This window comes from Cervus canadensis, chromosome 11, assembly GCF_019320065.1.
Source record: "Cervus canadensis isolate Bull #8, Minnesota chromosome 11, ASM1932006v1, whole genome shotgun sequence".
Classification (NCBI taxonomy): domain Eukaryota; kingdom Metazoa; phylum Chordata; class Mammalia; order Artiodactyla; family Cervidae; genus Cervus; species Cervus canadensis.
Genome location: NC_057396.1, coordinates 56,837,953 through 56,865,384, shown reverse-complemented (window position 1 = coordinate 56,865,384; position 27,432 = coordinate 56,837,953). Strand labels below are relative to the sequence as shown.

The window sequence follows — 27,432 nt, the reverse complement described above, 5'->3', positions numbered from 1 at the left end:
CGTGTATCTTAAAAGAAATAACAAGATGTAGATCTTCATAGAAATTATAATAAATTTATGTAATAATTCATAAGAATCACAGAGAGCACAGGATGCAAAGCCTCAAACTCATGCAAGCAGAATTTTGAAGTTAAGGTCCCTATGTAAAACCAGGAGCCGTGAAAGATAGATGCACCTACCCATGAAAAATGGAATTAAAAATTATTGATGATCAGCCTGAGGAAGCAGCAGTAAATGGATATGATACATTCTAAGGTTCTTGCATTGTCTGGAGAGAAATATGTGCTTATCCACTCAGTTGTATCCAACTCTTTGCGGTCCCATGGACTCTAGCCTCTAATTACTCTAGTAATTTAAATTGTGTGATACATTTTAGTGAGTACTTTTTCAATCAATCAAATTTATAGTGTCCCTGCTCTCCTCACTCAGTACAGGCCATGTAAGTCCCTGCCAATTATGTTTTCCTCTTTTGGGAGGCACCTGATACCCATCTTACTGTAACCTCCTGTTTACCTTTTTATCCTGCTCTCCTAGTTCCAGGGCCACTGATGGGTCCTTTCTCATTCCCAGGTATTCTAGTAGCTTATGAAGTTGCCGAGCTTGAGAGTTCTACCCAACAGGGGTAGTGATGAAATTAAACTTTTGGGGGAATTGAATGTATCATACAGAGTCTGCAGAAAGTCGTGTGGTATAGAAATGAGACATATAGAGGATATTAGCAGAAGTCATGAGGAATGAGGAGAAGGAGAATAGAGATAGGTTAGGCAATAAGAGGGGTTTCCCAGGTGGCGCTAGTGATAAAGAACCTGCCTGCCAATGCTGGTTTGATCCCTGAATCAGGAAGATCCCCTGGAGGAAGGCATGGCAACCCACTCCAGAATTCTTGCCTGGGAAATCTTATGGACAGAGGAACCTGGTGGGCTGCAGTCCATAGGGTGACATAGAGGCAGACACAACTACGCATGTACTAAGCTCATAAGATGAGGCAATAAGATGTAGAATGAGGAAGCAGACACAGAAGGAGAGATGAGGTTACTGAGCGAAAAAACAGTCTAGAGTTGGTCTTAAGTCACTAGTATATCCTGGAGTGCAGTGAATGGTCTTCTAATTCTCTTTGTGCTCTACTGGAGTGGTTTTATCTCCTTAACGTTTTTGTATCCTGCTGTGAGTTCTGTCATCCAAAACCCAAATGCTTGTTTGTTCCTTGTAAGCTGAATGATCCTAAACCCCACATTTCCAGCATTAACTTAACAAACCATGTGTGTGAAATTAATTCCCATGTGGGATAAGTTAGCCTTGCCAAGTTGTGTGATCATCCTCACACACTAGGAAGCACATAGTTGTTTTAAGAAAGAAGTGTTCCATAGTGTTTAATAACTAGTGCAAACCTGTCATCAATGTTGATAAAATTAAGCTGAAGACTAAAGACGGTGGAACAGTAGTGACTTTTTAACATGAAAAGCTACCTTCTTCCTCCTTTTATATATAAATTACTAGAGAAAAGTAAATGATAGATACATACGTGGTAGAACCATAAAAATTCTTTTTACCATTTACCAAGTAACTCATGTGGAGAAGGAAATGGCAACCCACTCCAGTATTCTTGCTTGGAGAATCCCATGGACAGAGGAGCCTGGCAGGCTACAGTCCAGAGGGCCGCAAGAGTCGTACATGACTTAGCAGCTAAACCATCACCAAGTAACTCATGTACTTTATTGTCCTAAACCTACCAGAATCAGGTAGATTTAGGAGGAGTAGGGATGGATAGCGTCCCAAAAGGATACAAATGCTGTTACCAGAACAGGGGCGGGGGAAGATATGTGCGTGCATGCTCAGTTACTTCAGTCATGTCCAACTGTTTGCGACCCCATGGACTGTAGCCCACCAGATTCCTTTGTCCATGGGATTCTCCAGGCAAGAATACTAGAGTGGGTTGCCATTTCCTTCTCCAGGGGATCTTCCTGACCCAGGGATTGAACACAAGTCTCCCGAGTCTCCTGAATTGCAGGCGAATTCTTTACACACAGTAGACAAAAATAGTAGATGACCTGTAAATGACTCAGTTGAACAAAGCAATTTATACCTAACAAAATATTACATTCCAGTAAAATCTGTATAGCTCATATAGCAATCTTAGAAACAATTGCAAAACAGTGTTAAGTAAAAAAGGCGAAGTATTATATTAAAAATTTGATGTGGTTGAAGTTTTAGAATATGGAAAAAATAACAACCCTTTGCACTGTGGTGGTGGGATAATGGGTTATTACATAAAATCACCAGTATATTTGTAAAAATATTTGACAGTAAACATAATGCATTCATTAAAAAAGAAAGACACCTCATTCTTCACTTAAGTAGAGAATCCCTTTTCTTTTCTTTCCTTGTGTGAGAATTTGCTTTCCAAGTAACTGTGTATGGACACTGAGAACTGTCTTTGAGACCTGCAGATCTTTCCTCCTGGCTATTTACTGCTCTTCCCCCAGGATGAAGAGCTGGGTGACTATTTGCAGCTCTGTTGCCGTTGCTGCAGAAACATGGCCTCTGTGACATGACTGCTGTCTCTTGCCCCCACTCTTCACTGCCGTCAATATCTGAGTAGCTCAGGTAGTCTACAGGGTGGTCCCACCTCTGCCAGAGCTAGTCTAATGATCCATTCAGGATGCTGTTTGCCACAGTCATAAACCTGGGTGGACCCTCAGGGTGTAGAGAAGGCCATTCTTCTCCCCAGTGCTATGTTCAGTCCAGGGCAGATTGGGATAGAAACATGTGATGAAAACAATAATCACAATAATAAAATACAACTACTCAGATCCCAGTGTTTGCGCTCCATGGACCCACTGTATCAACTCTTATCCACATGCTTATCCTCTGGCACATGACTACCTTTCATTCCTTTAGAGGAAATAATCAACCATTTTGGGCTTCCCAGGTGGCTCCGTGGTAAAGAATCCGCCTGCCAATGCAGGAGATATGAGTTTGATCCTTGGGTCGAGACAATTCCCTGGAGTAGGAAGTGGCAACCTACTCAAGTATTCTTGCTGGGAAAATTCCATGGACAGGGAAGCCTGGAAGGCTACAGTCCATGGAGTCACAAAGAGTCAGACATGACTGAGCAACTGAGCATGCAGTCAACTATTTTACACATTTGTGGATATAAAGAACACAGGCCAGAAGAAATAATTGTGGCTATAATAAAATTTGTGGATGAGAAAAATTTGGAGGAGGAGCTGTTCATGCTAAACTTTCCACACTAAGCATACATTATTTTGTAATTGTGTGGATGGGGAGGTTATATTATGTATAAGGACTACTGACTGAGGAACTAGCAAATTGGAAAAATGTGGTTTGTATAAAAATTACCTCAATTACAGTAATACATGAAAGCTAACATCCTCTATGCCTGATCCTCTATCTACACAGCTCAATATTCTCAAATATATTTGTTTCATTTTATCATACCAACAACTCTACATTTTCCATCTTTCAGACTTGCTATTTGCATAGATTTACATGTCATCCCAGGTCAGGTGGTCCTCTGTTCAAGTATTTAGTTCAGCTAAATACTTGATGAACTATAAATATTTGGCCCTACATAAGACCCAAATGTAATGCTCAGTTCAGTTCAGTTCAGTTCAGTCACTCAGTCATGTCTGACTCTTTGCGGCCCCATGAATCGCAGCACTCCAGGCCTCCCTGTCCATCACCAACTCCAGGAGTTTACTCAAACTCATGCCTATTGAGTCGGTGATGCCATCCAGCCATCTCATCCTCTGTTTTCCCCTTCTCCTCCTGCCCCCAATCCCTCCCAGCATCAGGGTCTTTTCCAACGAGTCAACTCTTCGCATTTGGTGGCAAAAGTATTGGAGTTTCAGCTTCAGCATCAGTCCTTCCAATGAACACCCAGGACTTATCTCCTTCAGGATGGACTGGTTGGATCTCCTTGCAGTCCAGGGGACTCTCAAGAGTCTTCTCCAACACCATAGTTCAAAAGCATCAATTTTTTGGCACTCAGCTTTCTTCACAGTCCAACTCTCACATCCATACATGACTACTGCAAAAACCATAGCCTTGACCAGACAGACCTTTGTTGGCAAAGTAATGTCTCTGCTTTTTAATATGCTATCTAGGTTGGTCATGACTTTCCTTCCAAGGAGTAAGCATCTTTTAATTTCATGGTTGCAGTCATCATCTGCAGTGATTTTGGAGCCCAAGAAAATAAAGTCTGACACTGTTTCCACTGTTTCGCCATCTATTTCCCATGAGGTGATGGGACCAGATGCCATGATCTTAGTTTTCTGAATGTTAAGCTTTAAGCCAACTTTTTCACTCTCCTCTTTCACTTTCATCCAGAGGCTTTTTAGTTCCTCTTCACTTTCTGCCATAAGGGTGGTGTCATCTGCATATCTGAGGTTATTGATATTTCTCCCGGCAATTTTGATTCCAGCTTGTGCTTCTTCCAGCCCAGTGTTTCTCATGATGTACTCTGCATATAAGTTAAATAAACAGGGTGACAACATACAGCCTTGATGTACTCCTTTTCCTATTTGGAACCAGTCTGTTGTTCCATGTCCAGTTCTAACTGTTGCTTCCTGACCTGCATACAGGTATCTCAAGAGGCAGGTCAGGTGGTCTGGTATTCCCATCTTCTTCAGAATGTTCCACAGTTTATTGTGATCCACACAGTCAAAGGCTTTGGCATAGTCAATAAAGCAGAAATAGATGTTTTCCTAGAACTCTCTTGCTTTTTCGATGATCCAGCGGATGTTGGCAATTTGATCTCTGGTTCCTCTGCCTTTTCTAAATCCAGGTTGAACATATGGAAGTTTTCGGTTCACGTATTGCTGAAGCTTGGCTTGGAGAATTTTGAGCATTACCTTACTAGCGTGTGAGATGTGTGCAATTGTGCGGTAGCTTGAGCTTTCTTTGGGATTGCCTTTCTTAGGGACTGGAATGAAAACTGACATTTTCCTGTCCTGTGGCCACTGCTGAGTTTTCCAAATTTGCTGGCATATTGAGTGCAGCACTTTCACACCATCATCTTTCAGGATTTGAAATAGCTCAACTGGAATTTCATCACATCCACTAGCTTTGTTCGTAGTGATGCTTTCTAAGGCCCACTTGACTTCACATTCGAGGATGTCTGGCTCTAGGCGAAGTGATCACACCATTGTGATTATCTGGGTCGTGAAGATCTTTTTTGTACAGTTCTTCTGTGTATTCTTGCCACCTCTTCTTAATATCTTCTGCTTCTGTTAGGTCCATACCATTTCTGTCCTTTATTGAGCCCATTTTTGCATGAAATGTTCCCTTGGGCTTCCCTGGTGGCTCAGAGGTTAAAGCGTCTGCCTGCAATGCGGGAGACCTGGGTTCGATTCCTGGGTCGGGAAGATCCCCTGGAGAAGGAACTGGCAACCCACTCCAGTATTCTTGCCTGGAGAATCCCATGGACGGAGAAGCCTGGTGGGCTACAGTCCATGGGGTCGCAAAGAGTCGGACAAGACTGAGCGACTTCACTTTCACTTTCCCTTTCCCTTGGTATCTCTAATTTTCTTGAAGAGATCTCTAGTCTTTTCCATTCTGTTGTTTTCCTCTCTTTCTTTCTTTTTTTTTTTTTTTTATTAGTTGGAGGCTAATTACTTAACAACATTTCAGTGGGTTTTGTCATACATTGATATGAATCAGCCATAGATTTACACGTATTCCCCATCCCGATCCCCCCTCCCACCTCCCTCTCCACCCGATTCCTCTGGGTCTTCCCAGTGCACCAGGCCCGAGCACTTGTCTCATGCATCCCACCTGGATGTTTTAAAAGAACAGCATGTATACTATCTATGGTTTTCCTCTATTTCTTTGCATTGATCGCTGAGGAAGGCTTTCTTATCTCTCCTGGCTATTCTTTGGAACTCTGCATTCAAATGGGAATATCTTTCCTTTTCTCCTTTGCTTTTCGCTTCTCTTCGTTTCACAGCTATTTGTAAGGCCTCCTCAGACAACCATTTTGCCTTTTTGCATTTCTTTTCCATGGGGATGATCTTGATCCCTGTCTCCTGTACAGTGTCATGAACCTCCGTCCATAGTTTATCAGGCTGTCTATCAGATCTAGTCCCTTAAATCTATTTCTCACTTCCACTGTATAGTCATAAGGGATTTGATTTAGGTCATACCTGAATGGTCTAGTGGTTATCCCTACTTTCTTCAGTTTAAGTCTGAATTTGGCAATAAGGAGTTCATGATCTGAACCACAGTCAGCTCCCAGTCTTGTTTTTGCTGACTGTATAGCGCTTCTTCATCTTTGGATGCAAAGAACATAATCAATCTGATTTCGGTGTTGACCATCTGGTGATGTCCATGTGTAGAGTGTTCTCTTGTGTTGTTGGAAGCGGGTGTTTCCTATGACCCGTGCGTTCTCTTGGCAAAACTCTATTAGCCTTTGCCCTGCTTCATTCCGTACTCCAAGGCCAAATTTGCCTGTTACTCCAGGTGTTTCTTGACTTCCTACTTTTGCATTCCAGTCCCCTATAATGAAAAGGACATCTTTTTTGTGTGTTAGTTCTAAAAGGTCTTGTAGGTCTTCATAGAACCATTCAACTTCAGCTTCTTCAGCGTTACTGTTTGGGGCATAGGCTTGGATTACCGTGATATTGAATGGTTTGCCTTGGAAACGAACAGAGATCATTCTGTCGTTTTTGAGATTGCATCTAAGTACTGCATTTCAGACTCTTTTGTTGACTATGATTGCTACTCCATTTCTTCTAAGGGATTCCTGCCCACAGTACAATGGTCATCTGAGTTAAATTCACCATTCCAGTCCATTTTAGTTTGCTGATTCCTAGAATGTCAATATTCACTCTTGCCATCTCCTGTTTGACTACTTCCAATTTGCCTTGATTCATGGACCTAACATTCCAGGTTCCTATGCAATATTGCTCTTTACAGCATCGGACCTTGCTTCTATCACCAGTCCCATCCACAACTGGGTATTGTTTTTGCCTTGGCTCCATCCCTTCATTCTTTCTGGAGTCATTTCTCCACTGATCTCCAGTAGCATATTGGGCACTTACTGACCTGGGGAGTTCCTCTTTCAGTATCCTATCATTTTGCCTTCTCATACTGTTCATGGGGCTCTCAAGGCAAGAATACTGAAGTGGTTTGCCATTCCCTTCTCCTGTGGACCATATTCTGTCAGACCTTCCACCATGACCCGACCGTCTTGGGTGGCCCCACATGGCCTGGCTTAGTTTCATGGAGTTAGACAAGACTGTGGTCCTGTGATCAGATTGGCTAGTTTTCTGTGATTATGGTTTTAGTGTGTCTGCCCTCTGATGCCCTCTTGCAACACCTACTGTCTTACTTGGGTTTCTCTTACCTTGGACATGGAGTATCTCTTCACGGCTGCTCCAGCAAAGCACAGCCACTGCTCCTTACCTTGGACAGGGGGTATCTTCTCATCCCGCCCCTCCTGACCTTGAACGTGGAGTAGCTCCTCTCGGCCCTCCTGCGCCCGCGCAGCTAGAGACTATATTTCAAGATTACCTTTGTTTGCTGAGATGGTAAACAAAATGCAGTTCAAATATGGGAAGAACTTGGTAAGGAGTGAGTATAATATGTTGATAACCAAAAAAAAAAAAAATATGTTGATAACCACCCCCTCCCCATCTCAGATCTAAACTGTATTTCAGAATTATAGCAACTTGGAAATAAGTTGATGAGCTCTAGTCATTCAAAAATTGTGCATTAAAAACATAAAGTAATAGCATATATGATCTGATTTAGCCAGCTGAAATAAGTGCAGTATCGATTAAATTTACTTAAAAAGTAAGCTAAATCAGTCAGAAATGAAACCTAAATTAAGAAACCACAGGAGAGTAGGTTAAGTACTTACTTTCTGTTTTGTTGCTGTCTCTGATGCAATAGTCAACGGTGCTGTGAGTGAAGGTGGGTTGTGTCTGGTCTAAATACTGGGGCCTGTGATCTAAGAAAAAGGGGAAAGATGTTCAGTTCTGTCATCCTGATGACCTGAAGCCTTAAAGAATGTGGTCAAAACGGCTTCACCCAAGGGCATGTTGGTGTCTACTCTAAGAAGATCTTTCAGAGGTAAGACATAGCTGTATTTTTATGTCTTCCACAAAAGTCAATTCTAAACTCTTAAGAAGACAATCATAAAATCTGGGTGAATCAGCAGCAAGCTAGTTTAATTCTGTTTGCTCATAACTGTTAAAGAGAAGTCTCTAAAGCTTAAATACCAGGTAGGGTAACTGACTGTCCCAATTTGACTGAGACTAAGGGAGTTTTCAAAATGTATGGCTAAAATGCCAAAGCCAGGACAGTCCTGAGCAAACCAGTATGAGTTAGTCACCTATGTCCAGGTCTGCTGTAAAGTCTTTACCAACTTTACTCCAACCCACAAAAGTTTGCCTTCAGGGAATTCTTTCTGCACTTAAAGTTAATATACACCTAGAGTTCTAAGCAGTTTATTTGACATATATTCTCTTTTTATTAGGGGATAGTTTGCAAGTTCTCTTGAGAGTAGGAGCCACAGCTCTAATTTTTATAATTTCTTGATATTTAGCAGAGTGCTAGTGTTTAATGAATGAATCTAAGAATTTTAAAATGTTACTCAACACTGATTCAAGCATTACACACTTTTTCTTCTTTAGTTTAAATAATTAAGTTTAATGTTTATGAATGTGTGTTTTATTTTAGGACATCTCAAGTTCAAGTTCTTTCCTAGATTATGTGCGCTACAACTACAGATTATGTGAGCCTGGGCAAGTTAATTACTCTGAGACATAATTTTTTTAATCTGTAAAGTGGGGATAAAAATGTCACTCACTTCCCAGGGATATAGTAAAGGTTAAGTAAAATACTGGCTAAGCGTGTAGTGTTTTGTCTCGCACATAGCACACAACCAGTTTTATGTGTTAGTTGTTAACAAATGATTACACATCAATTCACTGTATTCTTCCTTGCATTGTTTCTTTCAGGGAGTTTATGTCATCCCAGGCAAAAGCAGTTATTAAAACTACTGAAGATTATTTGCAGCCTCAGTTTGGCCCCAACAGACTTTCGCATTCTGCGGCAGTATCAGAAGGGTCAGGACTTCAAGATTGCTCCACACATCAAACAGCATCAGATCATAGCCATGATGAAATATCAGACCCAGATAGCTACAAATCAAACAGTAAAAACAATTCTTGTTTTGTATCAGCATCCAGGAGAAACAGACCTGTCAGTGCTCCACTGGGTCAACTGAGGTAATCAAAGTGGCTCTCTGTTCTTTCCTTTGAGCAGAATTTATAATGATTCAGTTGACTGTTTCAAATGTTAAAATGTAACACATCTCTAGGGGTTTTGTTTCTGCTTTTCTTTTTTCTTTGAAAGCACCTGAGTAGAATGTTGCTAATTATATTTGTGGAAAAAAATGAGATACACGGGTGAGCCTGGATAATATGAAACTCTAGTTGAAGCAGAGTCAGGCTAAGACCATGAATATCTTGGTTTACTAGATAATTGCTTAAAAACAGAAATGCATACTTTTAATATTTAAACAGTATTTGAAATAAAATCAAATTGAAATTGAACTTATTGTAATAGCATTTTGTGTATACATTTTCACATCAAGATTCTTATAATCTGTTAACCTAAGAGTTTATGGATAGAAGAAAATGTTGATAAAAATAAAAATCAAACTAAGGTATTTACATTCACATTATTTTCATATATTCAAATAGGTGGATATACAGTGGTTTTAAGTTTAAAGTTAAAATGTTTACTTTAAAATGTTTACTATGCAAACGTGGCATTAGGAATTAACAGGAAAAGTTAGATAACTCAGGTAAAAGTAGAACATGTTAGTCATTTACCATGTACTTTTGCTGGGAAAAAAATAAGGATTGAAACTAGTTTTGACTGAAAGCAAACTTAGAAATCTTCTCTTACTGCCCCCAAGCAATTTGAAATGAAAGCAATAAAAGTGACTTCAGAATAAAAACTTTAGTATGATGTATTTGGATTTCAAATCTTTTAAAAAGAAATCAAAGAACTTTAATAAACATGAAAACTTAAGGAAAATTCTTAGCTGTTTTCTATTTCATGATGTTAAGACCATATTGCTATTTTATGCTTTCTCTTAGAATATAGCATATATAATTTTAAAAAGTGAATGCTGTGATGTTTTAGAAATAAAACAATTTATTCTGAGATACATATTTTACATGAACAGTTTTGGCAAACTTATCATGTATTAAATTTTTAAAAATATTTAAGTATATATAGACAATCTTACTCTATTAAAAAAATTTTTTTGAGGAATACTTAGGAACAATCATTAGTGCTTATATGTGTTGAAAATGTCCAGGATAATATTTACATAAAAATGCTTACTAATTAACATTCACCAATTGTTGTGTGTTTTTTTTCTTTAGAGTTGCAGAGTTCTCTTCAAAATTTAAGTGGGACCAGAATTGGCACAGATTGTCTCAAAGACACAAACTTCAACCCAGACTGATTAGAGTAACAGCTTACAAAAATGGATCTAGAACAGTCTTTGCCAAAGTTACTGTACCAACCATCACCTTGGTAACTAGTATCCAAAAGTTTTCAGTGCTTTATTTCTTCCCTTATTCTCTTTATATATAGAAAGTGAGAAAGATGACATTTATTGTTTAAAATTTTCTTTATAGTTATCTGAATCTCTAGGTAGTTTATATGTATATATATAGATTTCACAGACATTCCATTCATTTTTGATCAATATATAAGTAGTATATCTAATTAAACAAATACAATGACTATATCTTATAGACTTATTAGAATGATGGAACATTCAAGGACTAGAATTTGAGAATCAGCTATTCTCAGTGTTGAGATGAACCTATTTGTATATTTTCAACTGCTACAAAATAACCATATTGGTGGTGTTTCTGAGTTACTTAACTTGGCAAGTGGCTCAGTGAGTTTCTGTTTTGATCACTGCACCTTTTTGCTTGGTGGAAATGTGTTACTTTCCTTGTCCTCAGTAGCTCTCCCTTACCTCTTGTTTTCTATTAGTTGCTGGAGGAGTGCACAGAAAAGCTGAATCTGAACATGGCCGCGCGACGAGTGTTCTTGGCAGACGGCAGTGAAGCCCTCGAACCTGAAGACATACCCTGCGAAGCAGACGTTTATGTTTCAACGGGAGAGCCCTTTTTAGATCCATTCAAAAAAATTAAAGGTAAAAATGAAAAAAAAAACCTTGTATTTCCACACACAGTAAATTGCTTAAGGGGCGCAATTAAAAAATGATTTTCATCCTGTCTTTTTTGCATGGTTTAACAAAACTAATGTTTACGCATTTACAGCTCAGTAAGAGGATAATGTGCTTAATGAAAGAAAAATCCACTGACAGCCACGTTTATTGCCCTTCATTAGCATTGGTGCTTAATTTAATATAGATCTGAATAGACATTAGGGAGCCTGCAGGAGGTTAAATGGTGAAAATATAATAAATTGAATCAGAGATTATTGAATTTACTGTTTAGTTTCTGTGACACTCAACAGACATAATTCATTAGACTTATTCTCTCAGAAAATAGCTCAAAGTTTCAAGTATCATTTATTCATTTATACTCTTGATCTTTTTTCAGATGGTATTAACATAATTTTGAAAATGTGACCAATAATGAACATAATTCTTATATACATGTGATTTTCCTAACAAAATTTTTATAAGATAAATGCCACAGCATGTCTTTTATATAATTTATGTATATATGTAAAATATATATGTTTTATGGTAATATAAATTATATATTTATAATGTGATATGTATAGACATACTTTTGTAGCAAAGATCTCTTTGTAGAAAAAGAAAGTCCATTGTTTCTAATGTTTCAGAAATGTGGAGATTTTCTAAGGAAAAAAAAATTCTTTCTTTAGTGAGAAAGAGTATGTTTTAAGAGAGAAATAAAAATGCCACTATCCAGGTATGTCATACCCAGGGCCTGTTATCAAGTGCTATGTATGCTAATCACATTTAAATGACATAAGAACTTTGCCATACAAATTCAGTGTATCTAACTGCTGTATTCCCCTCTGCTTTTTCTATCTTATTAGAAGTTTTTTTTTTTTCTGCAATTGCTATAAAGCCAGTGAACCAAAGGCAAGTCTAGGCAGTCATTGCATAAATAGAAGAAAAGTAATTCTGGAGTTCATTACAGAGGAAGTGATGAAAATTCTTCCTCTATTAATGTTATTATATAAAATGATACTAGAATTTCTATCTCTTTAAGAATACTTGATCATCAAGAAATAATTTCTTGAATTCAATAAAAAGTTCAAGGTAATTTGGTCCTTGTAAAGAAACTTGTTGCTACAATACTCAGTAAAAATAAGCTATGCAGTAGTGTAGACCCAGGTATTTTTCAAAATTGTTTTTTACTTTAAAATATGGCTGCCTTTATTTTGTATTCATGAATCATCTCTTTGTATAGAAGCATGAGTCTTTGTGGGTAAATGTTTCTGTGACTTTTATATTCGGATATCTATGTAATGAATACTTCCTTAAGACCCTTGGTTATTTTTATTAATAAGAAATACTTGTCTTTCTTATGATCATGGTATTTTAGAAGAGATATATAAAAATTATTTATAGCTAAGCTTCTTAAAAGATCTGGGCGTGAATGCCTAAAATGACAATGTTACCCACATGACAAAGCTTGGTGGATGATTTTTAAATGTACAAACTAATTTCCTCCTACTTTTTGTTTTCTCTTTTATCCTTTTAAAGCCAAGTCTAGAACAAAAAACTTCTCTGCTTTGTCTGCACATCTTTGGCTGTGTTTCACTGTGACATGCACTGCTGTTCTTTTAGCACCAAAATGTTGGCACACACTCCTGAAAATTTCACACCATCTCTTGCTGGATCAGCAAGCTTAACCCACCAAAATCTGGTGTTGTGCAATGGTTTTTGACTGATAATCAATCTTTATGCTGCTCGACAGTTGTTGCTGGGACACGGAGTAGAGCAGGTGGCAGATGTGCCTTGTCTTTTGAGAAAAGAAATTGTAGGTGAGCTTGGACACAGACTAGCATATCACATGTCCATTAAAAAGACTTAAGTATAATGGGAAAAAAGCCATCCATGTAAGTTAAGCTCACAGATAAGCCTATAAGCCTAAAGCCTGATATTGGTTTCTTTCAGAACAAGAACATAAACACAAATAATTTATTTGATATATATATATATGTAATTTATCATATATGTGTATATAACTTGAGAGGGGTGGGGGAGATTTCACATATATGTATATCACCTACATATTCTCACCTACATATTCACATGTACTTTTTCAAATCAGGCTAAAATGAGCTCTTTTGCATGAGTGTTATAGATTATCAATAATAATGTCAACTTGTCATGAGTTTACCATAAAAATAAAACATGTATGAATAGCTTTGAAAGTGGTAGATAGATTTAAGTAAGGAGACATTCTCAGAAGTTGGAAAATTCTACTTTCTAAAGGTAAATAAGGGGAAAACACCTGACAGAATTTGGTGTTACTGTTGCATCTTTGCAGATGAACATGAATATTTTATGTACAATGAACAAACAAGCATTAGAGTCAGTAAATGGTCATTATTTTAATATACTGTTTTTCATTCATTCAGCAAACATCGATTCAAAGTCTACTATGTGCCAGTCCTAGGCCAGATCAGAGACAGATAATAAAAAAGGGGACTTATAATCTAATTTCTTTGTTGTCATTATTCCTTCACCTCTAATTTTAAAGAAAAAAAAATTAAACCAAATCCTTTGGTCCTCCAAATGAAAATTTGCTCTATTTCTGGCACAGAAAAGTCAAATAAATCTATGTATATTTTGGCAATTGTATTTCCATACTTCATTGTATTCTTATTCTTTGGGAAAATAGTATAGATAGTGCAAATTGCCTTGGAAATAATTCCAGATTTACTAAGGTAGAAAGAGACCTGCAGAACATCTCTGATTTTTTAAATGCTTTACCACCCCTTTTGAGCATCACTGTTGACAACCAGTGGCACTGGATTTAGTAGAAAGCCAGAGAACTATTCATCACATACCTCCAAACACAAAGCTTTCATACAGAGGTCAAGCCAGGGTCAAGACTGACATGAAGCACTCCCTGTTGAAATGCAATGTTAGAATAATTCTTACATTTGAAGTTGAATGCATAAACAGAAAGATTAATTGTGTGTGGGGAAAAGCAGAAAGAATTTTTATGAAGATTACTGATGAAGATCAACTGTCTTATTAGGTCTTGTAATTCTGCCATTTGAAGATTCTGAAATTTATTAACGATTCCTCTAAAACTATGAAGATATAGTTAATGAATTGTTTTTAAAGGGCGTTTTTAAAGTTTTCAGTTTCATGAGCATACCTCTTAGGCTTTATTCACAGTTTCCTGAATCTTCTGCTTCATGATAGCACAATGAAAATTCTTGCATCAGATTCCTGGAATTTAAAGAGTTCAGCTCCTTTAGAACTGCTAGGAGCTATAGGCAATGTAAACCTAGCATAAAAAATGGTTCATGCCCCACACTTGCTTAAATGTCTTAAAGAAGATGAGGGGGAAAACAGTTTGAACCTAATTCATTAGGTCCAAGTTTCACTGTATAGAGTTCTGAGATTGGTTAAATTTTTTTTACTTCTATATTTCCATTCTTTTCTATATATCCTATTTTACTCTTTGGCTTTCAGAGTTATCATTTACAGTGATTCATTTCAGTCCTGAGTTTTGTTAACCAGAAATGAAACTGAGTATTATGAATAGAATTTTACATCTTTTATATTTCTGTATTGTGAAGATGTAGTCACAGAGAAAAAATCCATGAAGAGTATTCTTAATACTACACCTAAGATCTAAATTTAAACCTAGAGATTTCTGCTAACTGCCATGTGATCTACAAAATGAGATAATTTGCTGTGACAGCTTGTGATTGACAAGAATATGTGTGAGCACATTTAAAATAGGCCATCTTTTCATGTAGAAATAAATGTCAGTGAAATGATGGATTCTCATCATTTTAATTATTGATGATTTGGAAATATTTCAATTCCACGACATACAAGACACATTCTAAATAGCAGCATAACACTTTTTCTCATATGTGCATCAATAATGAAATGTTCTGTCATATTTTGTTTCTCAAAAAATGCATTAGTTTAATGAACCTGGATTCATGCATTATATTCTGTTCCATTATATGTCTCCTGAGTTTGTTGCTTTTTAAATGGTTGTGTTAAAAGCACAAGTTTCAAGAAATGACTTACTACCCACATCACACCTTGCTTTTCTTGCTGCTGAATCTCAAGACAGTGCTACAGTCTACACCAGTGGCTGCATTAGTCCTTCTAAAGCTAATATTGGGCTCTGTGATGCTCACCCACAGGGTGACCACTACTTAACTTGGGCAGCTGCAATAGGACTTAGGGTGGGTGTTCCCAAATTCTCTATTATCACTTTGAATAGTATGTGCATTAGGCAAGATTGTCAGTCCATCTTCTCTCTCACTTGGCTACATATACCAAAAGCAGGAACATGATATTATGTGGAGAAAAAGAACTCTCTTCTGAGATAGCACATTATTCTTTTATCTGTTTCTGCAAGGGGGGATAAAACTATAGGCATGTATGTTATGTTTTTTCCTATTCCAAATATTTTAAACCTATAATTAAGTGTGTACAGTGCCCTTACTATGTGATTAGATGTGGGTCTGAAGATCATTACAAAAGATGTGCCCCTGACCCCGCAAAAAAATCCTTAGCCAATAGAAAAATTTAGAGCATGCATCCAGTAGCATCTCATACTGTCAGAATATCAAATCATTGAGGAACACCTGAATTATTGACATATCATGAATTGTTGAATATATTTCATATATTCACAGAGAAGCTATACTTGTTTAGTGAAGATGCCTGTGAACCTGTAACTGTCCTGATAATTTGAATACTTCCTGCAAGCCATACACTCACCCATGTGCTTTAAGTGTATTATGCTTTCTCTGTACAACCCCTGAGTTAATGCTACAAATCCGGTCTCTTATATGCCATTCTAAAATACAGAATTGCAGATAACCAAACAATTTTTTCATAACTCACTTGATAGCACAACCTTATTTGGTATAAATAATCAATTGTTTTGATGAAAAATAATATGTTTGATTATGGGCTGCTACTGTAGACCTTGCTGGGCATATTAAATAGTATTTGATATATGCAACATGTTAACATTTTTTAATTCTAAAATTTCTACTATGGAATCACATCTGATAATAAGGGTTTTGAATACAGCCTTTTTTGTCTGCAAAGAAATTTGATAAACTTTAATTCTCATGAATTAAATTATGACTCAGAAGAGTTATAAATTATAATTTATAATTATAAATTAAATTATAACTCAGAAGAGTTATAAATACTGTCTTTATCACCGGGAGCTGTTTGCTACATGGATAAAAGTGGACAGAGAGAATACCTCCTTGACAAGAGCTAAGACAGTGTGTGAGAAGTAATAAAGAGCTGAGACAGTGTGTGTGAGAAGTAATAAAAAAAGAAATTATGGTTCTGTTTAAGGAGGCAGAGGAGTAGTCAAAGAGAGACCATTCATTCATTCAATCATTTCCTCAAGAAGTATTTATTGAGTCCCTACAATATGCCAGGATACGGTGTGAACAAGACAGGTCTCATGGAGCTTAGGTTCTAATAAGGTAGAAGAAGCAACGGACATAAACATATACAGAACTAAGTTATTTAGTGACAGTGTGAAGTGTTATAAAGAAAAATAAGAAGGGTGGTATCATAAAAACAAATAATGTCATGGAAACAAAAGGAGGGAGTTTAAAAACTGAGCCAAGCATTTCCAGTAACCTTGAAGTCTAATCTTTTAGGCTGTTGTCTATCTACCCTGCTTGCTACTTTACCTGAGAGTTCATTTATATATCCTATAGGTACTCTTTCAGGATTTTGCCTTCTAAAGCATTTGTTTCTGAAGCTTTGAGACATCTGTTAGGAGAGACATAAGAAATGCATTATCATTTAGTGGGAAGAGCACTAGACTTGAAATCAGATGATCTTGCAAGATTCTAGTCCCTCTTATATGACCTTGGGCAGACTGATCTGCACTTCAGTGTCCTTACTTATATATCGAGGTAAAAATATCTTAATGGATTATTGGATATTGTCTTCTTTTTCTAAAAAGAAAAATTATTTGGAAATTAAATGTCTATAAATCCCTCATCTAAATAGAACACTGAAAATAGCATTTCATAAGTATAACTAGGACTCCAAGTACTGTTAAGATGCCAAGGCTAGTTATTAGAACCTCGTGTCCACTCTTACCTCCCCAGAATATTTGCCTGGATATAGGAAGGTAGCAACAGCACAATCATTTGGCTCTGCTTTACCATCACTGCCAGGGAAGCAAACTACTCTGTGAACCTGGGCAAGTGGCTTAAAACCTCTCTAACCCCCAGTTTCCTCATCTATTATATATAAACTGAGTCAATAATGAACATCTCACAGGGTAATTATGAGTAAATACAATAATGTGTATAAAAGTCTGCTGCACATAATAGGTGTCTAAAACATTATTTTTCCATCTGCTCTTTGTCTGTTTTCCCTCTTTTGCTCCATCTCTTGTTTGACTCATTTCCACCAGCTTACCATATAGACTGGCACAAGTACCTGATTTTACTACTACAGGTGCTTGCTAGGTCCAGGATCTTAAACTATTTACAACCAAGTTAAAATCATGAGCAAGCACTTGTGTTACAGCATGATATGGAAATCTGAGTTAGAGCCTTTGAACTCTCACTATGTTCTACTATTTGCCTTGAGAATTTTTCTGAGGTGTAAGTCAAAATCAAGTCCTTTTATGAAAGGAGCTCCAAGTGGCCTTGCTCTGCTCTATTCTGAAAGTCGACTTTTTAAAATATGTTTATGACCCAAGGCTAGCCTTAACTTTAAGCTGCCACAACTTATTCCAAGAAAGTTCATAGAAAAGTTCAGGGAAAGGGTGACAACATTTTGACTGGCACAATAGATGGGATGTTTGTAATTTTAATCAAATTTAAATTGAAGACATACTTCAAATGATATGTCAGACTCGTGTTACCGAGTTAAAATCTAATGACAACCACTGTCATTATTAGTTAAGTATAGCCATCACGCCTATAGCAATAAATGATGACACTTAAGAACATGCAGAAACAAAGAACGCAAGTATTTAGAGAAAAGGGAGTGACTAGAAACCCAGTTGAACACAGGAATGTGACCTGGATTTAATCTATTTACCAAACATAGAAGCAATTGTATTTTGAGCAGATGATATAATTGAATATAGCAGTATGTTTTCTTACTGTCAGAGCATTTATATTTTATAAACTCATCATCTTGCATCCATGAAATGATGTGCTTGTTCATATTTAAGGTCATTATCTATACTTTCAAGACAGCCAGAGCATTAGTGTATTTTCAAGTTTATTGCCCAACTACAAGAGAATTAATTTTTTTAAAAAGATTTTTAATAAGCTTATGGATTTGACGTTGCAAGTTTGCTGCTTTTATTCTGGTGACAGAAGAAAGCAGTATTCTCTTTGCCTCGTACACGCGAAATGGAAAATTACGACGTGGGGAGCACCCAGATTTATTTAATTTCATGACAGGCATTGGTGTTTTTGAAGTAGGCTGAGAAAATGTGGTGATGTTGTAAATAGACCTTCTAATGCTAGAACATGCTTTATCTTTTTCATGATTTGGTTATAAACAAAACATGAAAATAAAATAGGATGTGAGTTCTTCAAAATAAATTATTGGGGCATAATGTTCTGAGTGCTGCCAGAAAGTAAGTGTATGAACATAAACAGTCAAGGGACTTGGCTGGGATATAGCCCTTTGGGGAAGTTTTTCCAAAGGTTTTGTCCAGCCTCCTCTGGAACTTCAGTGGAGTACAGGCCCCACCCCTATCCTTACCCAGATGGTCATGAGGCTTTGGAACCCACTAGGGGTGGCTACCACAATTAGGAGATGAGATGATAATGAAAATAGCACCCTTTCTTTGACAATTGCATGTGTGGGGAATTTGCTGAGAGTACTGTCAATAAGGGGAAGATGGAAGAACCCTTCAAAGAGGACTTACAAGTCTCCTGCTTTTGAGATCCCTGAATGGACAGGCGTTGTACTTGGTCCTGCTTCCTGGGGAGGCTCTCACTAGTAAGGCCAAGCTTATTCTCAGTGTGGTCTTTTGTGATCATCAGACTTGTGATGAGTGTTGTCCTCTCTAAACCAGGCTTCCTCAGGGCATAAACCATGGCTGCCTTGTTCACCATCTTTTTGTGGGGGGGTGGGCACAGGGCCTGGCACTTAATAGATGCTCAACAAACGTTGTTCAGTGGTTGAATGAAAAACCAAATAGGTACTATGGTGAACCATGCATGTTCCATGGTGGGAGGGGAAGTAAAGACCTCATTAGAGCATCCTGTTGGGCCAGCAAACAGTAAGTGGACATTTAGAAGGAGTATATTAAAAATCCCCCATCCCAAATTCTTGTGTAGATTTGTGAATGTTCCTGTTTGGCAAGGGGTGTGAGTAAGCCAGCCCAAGAATGATTCCATGGCAGGCTAATGGTAATGCTAACGCTTGTCTGAGACCAGACAATGGTCCGAAGTGGAGTGCTGGGATAAATGATTCTTCCAGGAACTTATAGACCTGAGATTTTCAGTCTTCCCACATCCTGTCAGGAATGCCCTTTCTTACCCATTCTCTCCCCTCAGCCTTTTTTTTTTCTTTTGATGGTTGGAGAAGGCAGAGGAGAGGCTTTCTTCTTCATTTAACGCTTCCCTTTGTATTTCTCATAGTACCTTGCATACAGTAAGTGCTTATTGACTATTATTGAAAGTCAGGAAGTAAGAAAGAGGAGATGGTGTGACCTTTGGGAAGGTTTAGGGCCACTGCTCCCTGCTGTGCAGAGTTGAAGGACCTCAGAGCTGGGTCGGGGTGGGGAGGCTGTTTTCGAATTCTAACAGCCTGTTTTCGAATATCTACCAGATAGCCTCAGCCCTGGGAGGGATGTCAAGGTTGTGAGATAAGACAAAAGACAAAAGCATAGGAAGCGTTTGTTAGCTCTGCATAGCTACTGTGTTTCCTGAGACGTTCAAGGTGGGTTTAGATGGCAGCACGTTTCTTCTTTTAATACTCAGGCTGGCTTCCTGCCCCCCATGCCCCCCTTGCTCCCCTTCACCACTTGATTATTCCTCATTCCACCCACTGCTAGCCTCAGTTAATCCTCTTCCTCACCAGGGCCAAAACCTACTCAGGTCTGTATTGAGCATCCTTGGGTACTCCATACTGGCATAAGATCAGATTCTGTTTTTCTTCTTACCTCTGGAAGTAATAATGTTTACCCTGGCTGTCTTAAATTGAAGAAAATAGGGGAACCACCAGGCCTTTCAGGTATGACCTAAATCACATCCCTTAACAATTATACAGTGGAAGTGACGAATAGCTTCAAGGGATTAGATCTAATAGAGTGCCTGAAGTACTATGGGCGGAGGTTCATGACATTGTACAGGAGGCAGTGATCAAGACCATCCCCAAGAAAAAGAAATACAAAAAGGCAAAATGGTTGTCTGAGGAGGGCTTACAAACAGCTGAGAAAAGAAGAGAAGCGAAAGGCAAAGGAGAAAAGGAAAGATATTCCCATTTGAATGCAGAGTTCCAAAGAATAGCAAGGAGAGATAATAAAGCCTTCCTCAGTGATCAATGCAAAGAAATAGAAGAAAACAATGGAATGGGAAGGACTAGAGATCTCTTCAAGAAAATTAGAGATACCAAGGGAACTTTTCATGCAAAGATGGGCACAATAAAGGACAGAAATGGTATGGACCTAACAGAAGCAGAAGATATTAAGAACAGGTGGCAAGAATACACAGAAAAACTATTCAAAAAAGATCTTCATGATCAAGATAACCACGATGGTGTGATCACTCACCTAGAGCTAGACATCCTGGAATGTGAAGTCAAGTGGGCCTTAGGAAGCATCTCTACGAAAAAAGCCAGTGGATGTGATGGAATTCCAGTTGAGCCATTTCAAATCCTGAAAGATAATGCTGTGAAAGTGCTGCATTCAATATGCCAGCAAATTTGGAAAACTCAGTAGTGGCCGCAAGACAGGAAAAGGTCAGTTTCCATTCCAATCCCAAAGAAAGGCAATGCCAAAAAATGTTCACTACCACACAGTTGCACTCATCTCACACACTAGCAAAGTAATGCTCAAATTCTCCAAGCCAGGCTTCAACAGTACATAAACTGTGAACTTCCAGACATTCGAGCTGGTTTTAGAAAAGGCAGAGGAACCAGAGATCAAATTGCCAACATCCGCTGGATCATTGAAAAAACAAGAGAGTTCCAGAAAAACATCTACTTGTGCTTTATTGACTATGCCAAAGCTTTTGACTGTGTGGATCACAATAAACTGTGGAAGATTCTGAAAGAGATGGGAATACCAGACCACCTGACCTGCCTCCTGAGAAACCTGTATGCAGGTCAGGAAGCAACAGTTAGAACTGGACATGGAACAACAGATGGGTTCCAAATCAGGAAAGGAGTACGTCAAGGCTGTATATTGTTACCCTGCTTATTTAACTTAAATGCAGAGTACATCATGAGAAATGCTCTGGACTGGATGAAGCACAAGCTGGAATCAAGATTGCCAGGAGAAATATCAATAACCTCAGATATGCAGGCAACACCACCCTTATGGCAGAAAGTGAGGAAGAACTAAAGAGCCTCTTGATGAAAGTGATAGAAGAGAATGATAAAGTTGGCTTACAACTCAACATTCAGAAAACTAAGATCATGAAATCTGGTCCCATCACTTCATGGCAAATAGATAGCGAAACAGTGGAAACAGTGACAGACTTTATTTTTGAGGGAGCTCCCAAAATCACTGCAGATGGTGACTGCAGCCATGAAATTAAAAGACGCTTGCTCCTTGGAAGGAAAGTTATAACCAACCTAGAAAGCATATTAAAAAGCAGAGACATTACTTTGCCAAAAAAGGTCCATCTAGTCAAGGCTATGGTTTTTGCAGTAGTCATGTATGAATATGAGAGTTGGACTATAAAGAAAGCTGAGTGCAGAAGACTTGATGCTTTTGAACTGTGGTGTTGGAGAAGACTCCTGGAGATTTGGAGAGTCCTGTGGACTGCAAGGAGATCCAACCAGTCCATCATAAATGAAATCAATCCTGAATATTCATTGGAAAGACTTATGCTGAAGCTGAAACTCCAATACTCTGGCCACCTGATGCAAAGAACTGACTCATTTGAAAAGACCTTGGTGCTGGGAAAGATTGAGGGCAGTTGGAGAAGGGAACAACAGAGGATGAGATGGTTGGTTGACATCACCGACTCAATGGACATGAATTTGAGTAAACTTCGGGAGTTGGTGAAGGACAGGGAGGCCAGGCGTGCTGCAGTCCATGGGGTTGCAGAGTCGGTCACAGCTGAGTGACTAAACTGAACTGAACTAAACTGACTGTCGGCCCTCACCACCTTTCTTCATGTGAAGGCATAGGTCCCTGGAGTTGTGATGTTAAGAACATACACCTTTTGTTGCTAAATACAAGGGTCCCCTGGTTCTCCATTAGCTCTCAGACAGGAGCCCACGGCCCACGCTTTGGGACGTGATGATTCCGGTCTTACCCCAACAGCTTTGTTTCGTAGGGAAGTGTGTTTTGCCTTCACGTAAGGAAGATTTTTTCCAGTAGTTCCTTCTATCCAGAAGATTAGAATAGCTTGCTCTGGGGAGTGTGGAGCTTCTTTGCATTGTGCAGAAGCTCTGATCTGCATAAGCTTAGGCCTGCCCTCCTTGCTCCAGCTCTGGCCTCTCAGTTTTCCGTGTCCTCCCAATGGTCCATCATATTGTTGCCTAACTCTGGATTTTCACCTGCACTGTTTTCTCTTCTTGGGGTATGCTCTCCCTCTCTTGCCCACTCCAAGTATGCTTCAAGTCCGACCTCATATCCTTCCCCTGCAAAGCCTTTCTTGCTCACCACAGGCTGTGGCGTTGCTGCTTCTCCAGGCCCCCTCAACACCCCGGGACATCTCTGACTAGGCATGTGCCATAGTGTGTTGTTTTCCTGAAGAATTCTGAGGTACCCCCTGTGCAGCCTCTCTAGCACGGAACATGTGTTAGAGACTCAGTGAATGTATGTTGAGTGAGTAATTGAGTAAATGAAATGGGTAGGTAGAATCAATAATTTTTAAAGTTTCATGGGTTTTATAGTTCTGAACCAAGCAAAATAATTCACTAAGCTTCTGACTGTTCTGCTGCTTCTTTCTCTGAGCTGTTCTCCATGATACATATTCTGGTTTCTGGGTAAGTTCAAGGAGGGACATGGTAATGAAAAAACTAATTAATTATGAGTATAAAAATGTAATATTTTCCCAATATTCAGAGAAAATATAAGTCAAGGTAATATCTACCTGAAAATATTACCTAATATCCACCTAATGAAATAATAGTCGTGCTCTGATCTGACATGTTTGACAAATAGTCTACAAATATTTATAAAGCATTTACTATAGGATTAAACACTATTTCGGGTGCTGTTTCTGCAGCAGGGAACAAATGCTTACATTGAAAATGTATGATCAACTTTTTTTTATTTTGTTAAACTTCCAGCAAGCATACTGTTTACAACATACCAGATACTAGAGGTTGTTGTTTAGTTGCTTAGTCATGTCCAACTCATTTGTGACCCCATAGACCATAACCCGACAGGCTCCTCCATCCACAGATTTTCCTGGCAAGAATACTGGAGTGGGTTGCCATTTCGTTTTCCAGGGGATAGGTCTTCCTGATCCAGGGATCAAACCTGCGTCTTCTGCATTGGCAGTCTGATTCTTTACCAATGCACCACCTGGGAAGTCCACATACTAGAGGTACACAGATGAGAAAACATTTCATACAGTTGAAATGTTCAAAGTCTAACAGGGACACACATACAAAAACAGAAGTTCAATAAAATGAGGGATACTCATTCTCGATAAGGTGAGGCTATGAAGCCTGAAGAAAGTAGTTAAAGGTGGTGGCACTGAGTTGAGAAGGAAAGAAGATGGAGAGGGAAAGTCATGATCAAAAGTTGGAATAAGAAAAGAGCATGGTACATGCCTGTTGTTTATTCACGGCTCCCTGCACCTCTGCAGAGGAGTATTCTCTCAGACTCCTTTACTGCAGTGGTTCTCAGCTAGAGAAAATTCTGTCTGCTAAATGTGAACGTTTAGCAATGTCTGGAAACGTTTCTTGCTTGTCCCAATGGGGGCAGGTTCCAATGGCATCTAGTGAGTAGAGGCCAGTGTTAGTCACTCAGTTGTGTCTGACTCTGCGACCCCCATGAACTATAGCCTGCCAGGCTCCTCTGTCCATGGAAATCTCCAGGCAAGAATACTGGAGCAGGTAGCCATTCCCTTCTCCAGGGAATCTTCCCCACCCAGCAATTGAGTCAAGGCCTCCTGCATTGCAGGCTGATTCTTTACCATCTGATTCAATGCAGGAGACACGGGATACAGCTTTAGTTGCTTGATTTCTTCAGGTATCGTTTTCCTCATCTATGAAATGAAGATGATAATATTATCTCTTCCTAAGGTTTAGAGGATAAAACCAGCTAATGTTTATAAAGCACTTAACACATTGCTTTCCATAGGCTAAGTTCTTGGTGAAAATCATGAGGATAATAATAATATCAGCAATGTTTGCTGTATTCATATTTATACAAAAGTGTATAAATATGAATACAAAAAAAAGTTCTATCTGTATAAATTTCATTCATAAAATAAGTAAGGAGAAATACTATTTTTGTCATTTTTTCAGATAAGAAAACTAAGACAAATGAAATTGACTTATTTTGCAGTTACAGAGTTAGTAAGAGGCAAAGTTAAGGTTTGGATCCCCAGCGTTAGGCTTTAGATCCCATGCTGTTAATGCTTTGCTGCTTATCTAGTATATTATTAATGTGTTCTAGTCATCAGTATTATTTTATTAGGCTGCTTTACAGGTTGGTTTAAAAATTCTTTATTCATATAAGATGTTTTATGTATTTCCAATAGTATTTCTCTGTTTATCAACAAGAATCTGGAAAGTTGGAGTACCTTTAAAAACAACTGTATATAATATATATTATAAAGGATAATTTCAAATTTATTTGAATATTTTCTTTATTATGTGGTCTTCCTAGATCTACCTAGAGTTCTTTCAGAAAACCTATTTGGAACTTCAGAAATGCTATCTTGAAATTTTTTTAGGCTGCCTATTTTTTGAAATAAAGTATCCTTATGTGTTTTTAGGTAATAGAGTCATGAATATATTCCTTTTATTGGAATAAAAGATAGATTCATTCATTCATTCATTCATTCAGCACTTAGCGAGCACCTTCTCCACGCCTCAGGTAAGCAATGTATGTTTAGCTAGGAAGGCACAAAGTGTCAGTGTGGTGGGATCAGTTCAGTGGTAGATGCCTTCACAAAGAGCAGGGTGTCCAAGCTGGAAAAGGCTTCCTAGAAGAGATGACCCCCAAGGGAAACTTGAGGAAAACATAAGCATTTACTGAAATATACTCTGAATTCATCCCAGTCTGTTCCACTTCTTCTAGACCTTCATTTGCCAAGCTGTTCTCCTTGACAGGTTTTCTTCTTTTCCTAAAAAATTGTATCCCATTGTGGTCATTAGTGAACATCAAGGTGGTATAAAAATCATACTTAAATCCATAATGGGGAGAGGTAGGGAATAAAGATGGTGAAGTGAAGTGAGTGAAGTCGCTTGGTCGTGTCTGACTCTTTGCAACCCCCTGAACTGTAGCCCACCAGGCTCTTCCGTCCATGGGATTTTCCAGGCAAGAGTACTGGAGTGGGTTGCCATTTCCTTCTGCAATAAAGATGGTAGGTACACACAAAAAGGCCATGAAGTTTATTTTGCATAATTAGTATGTTATGAAAAGGGCTTCCCTGGTGGCTCAGCAGTAAAGAATCTGCCTGCAGTGCAGGAGATGCCAGTTTGATCCCTGGGTTGGAAAGATCCCCTGAAAGAGGAAATGGCAACTGACTCCAGTATTCTTGCTTGGGAAGCCCCACGGACAGAGGAGTCTGGCCATCTACAGTCCATGGGGTCGCAAATGAGTCAGACACGACTTAGTGACTAAACAACAACACAGCAACAACAAACTGTACCATGTGCAGTGAACTTGTATATACCCTAGAGCAGCTAATAAGAAATGCAGGCTTGATACCTACCTTTCTAAAAGTTTAAGCGTGGAAGCAGAAGTAGGATATATACTTTTAAGACATTTACATAATAATTCCACATGGTTTACACTCTTTATCTAACAGGTAGTATTGGCGTGTGGAAGGTACTCAAACATTGTTGAATGGATGAACATAAGGGACAGGCTGCAAATGCTTAAAGGATTCAAGAGACTACAGGTCACTGCAAGCTGAAGCACTAAAGGAAGATGTTAAACTGGATGTTGAGAAGGACTTGAGTCTCAATAAGTGAAGGGCGATGGGCTTAAAGATGAACTTGATATGCTCAAGGGATAATTAACAGATTAGCTTAGGTAAAACTGGTAAATTCGGATAGTGTCACATTGTTGGTAAACGCTTCTGTTAGTCTCCTTTCAAGAGAAGGGGCTATGTCAGTTTCATATTCCTTGCACAGGGTCTGGGACATAAGATGGACACAATAAATGTTGGCTGCTTGACCGACTGACAGTCAGACATACAGACTGGCTGACAGGCAGAAAACTTCAAAAGCTAACTCCTAGAACTTTTTTTCTGGCAATGGTAAAATTAATGATTAAGGAAACTTGGCTGTAATTGGAGTATAGAATGTCGGATGTAGTGGAGGAGGATCAAATACAATTAGTAAACTCTTGCAGATGATAGGAGGCTGAGAGAGAAGTGGGCAAGTGGGTCTAGCTGGGACTGGAAAGGAAGAGTTTAAGAGTTATTGAGAAGAAATGACAGCTGAAAGTTAGGTTTCCTGCCTTTGACTCAGTCTGAGGTCAGGTGCCCTAGAGGCAGAGCCTGAGATGGGGAGTTTTGTACAAGGGACTCAGGGAGGGAGTGCCGGCGGGTGAGACCTGTGAAGGAGTGAGGGAGGTGGCGGAGAGAAGAGGCAGGAGCTCAGCCGGCGCTGTGTGCTGCTGAAGTCCAGCCCCAGCGTGGAGTGGGACGCGCGCTCCGAGCTGCCCCTCCCTGGAGCAAGGGGACTGTGTGCTGTGTCTCCTCAGTTCCTGGCTGTGGACTGTCCCCTGAGTAGGAGGGAAGAGCTTATCACCTCACAGGCATTTCCAGGCCAGGTGGCTGGTTCCTTCCAGCCAATGGCAGGTCCCAGCAGAAGGGTCAGCTGTGAGGTGTTGATGG

At 38.9% G+C, this 27,432-nt stretch overlaps 1 protein-coding gene across 1 annotated transcript in view; it reads left to right on the top strand.

Moving 5' to 3' along the window:
• Positions 1 to 27,432, top strand: part of DCDC1 (doublecortin domain containing 1) — a 449,122-nt gene that overhangs the window by 35,212 nt on the left and 386,478 nt on the right. Inside the window, exons 3-5 of the mRNA XM_043481537.1 lie at positions 8,985 to 9,254; positions 10,425 to 10,578; positions 11,050 to 11,212. Coding sequence (XP_043337472.1) covers positions 8,985 to 9,254; positions 10,425 to 10,578; positions 11,050 to 11,212 — 587 coding nt within the window. The remainder of the gene's footprint in view (positions 1 to 8,984; positions 9,255 to 10,424; positions 10,579 to 11,049; positions 11,213 to 27,432) is intronic.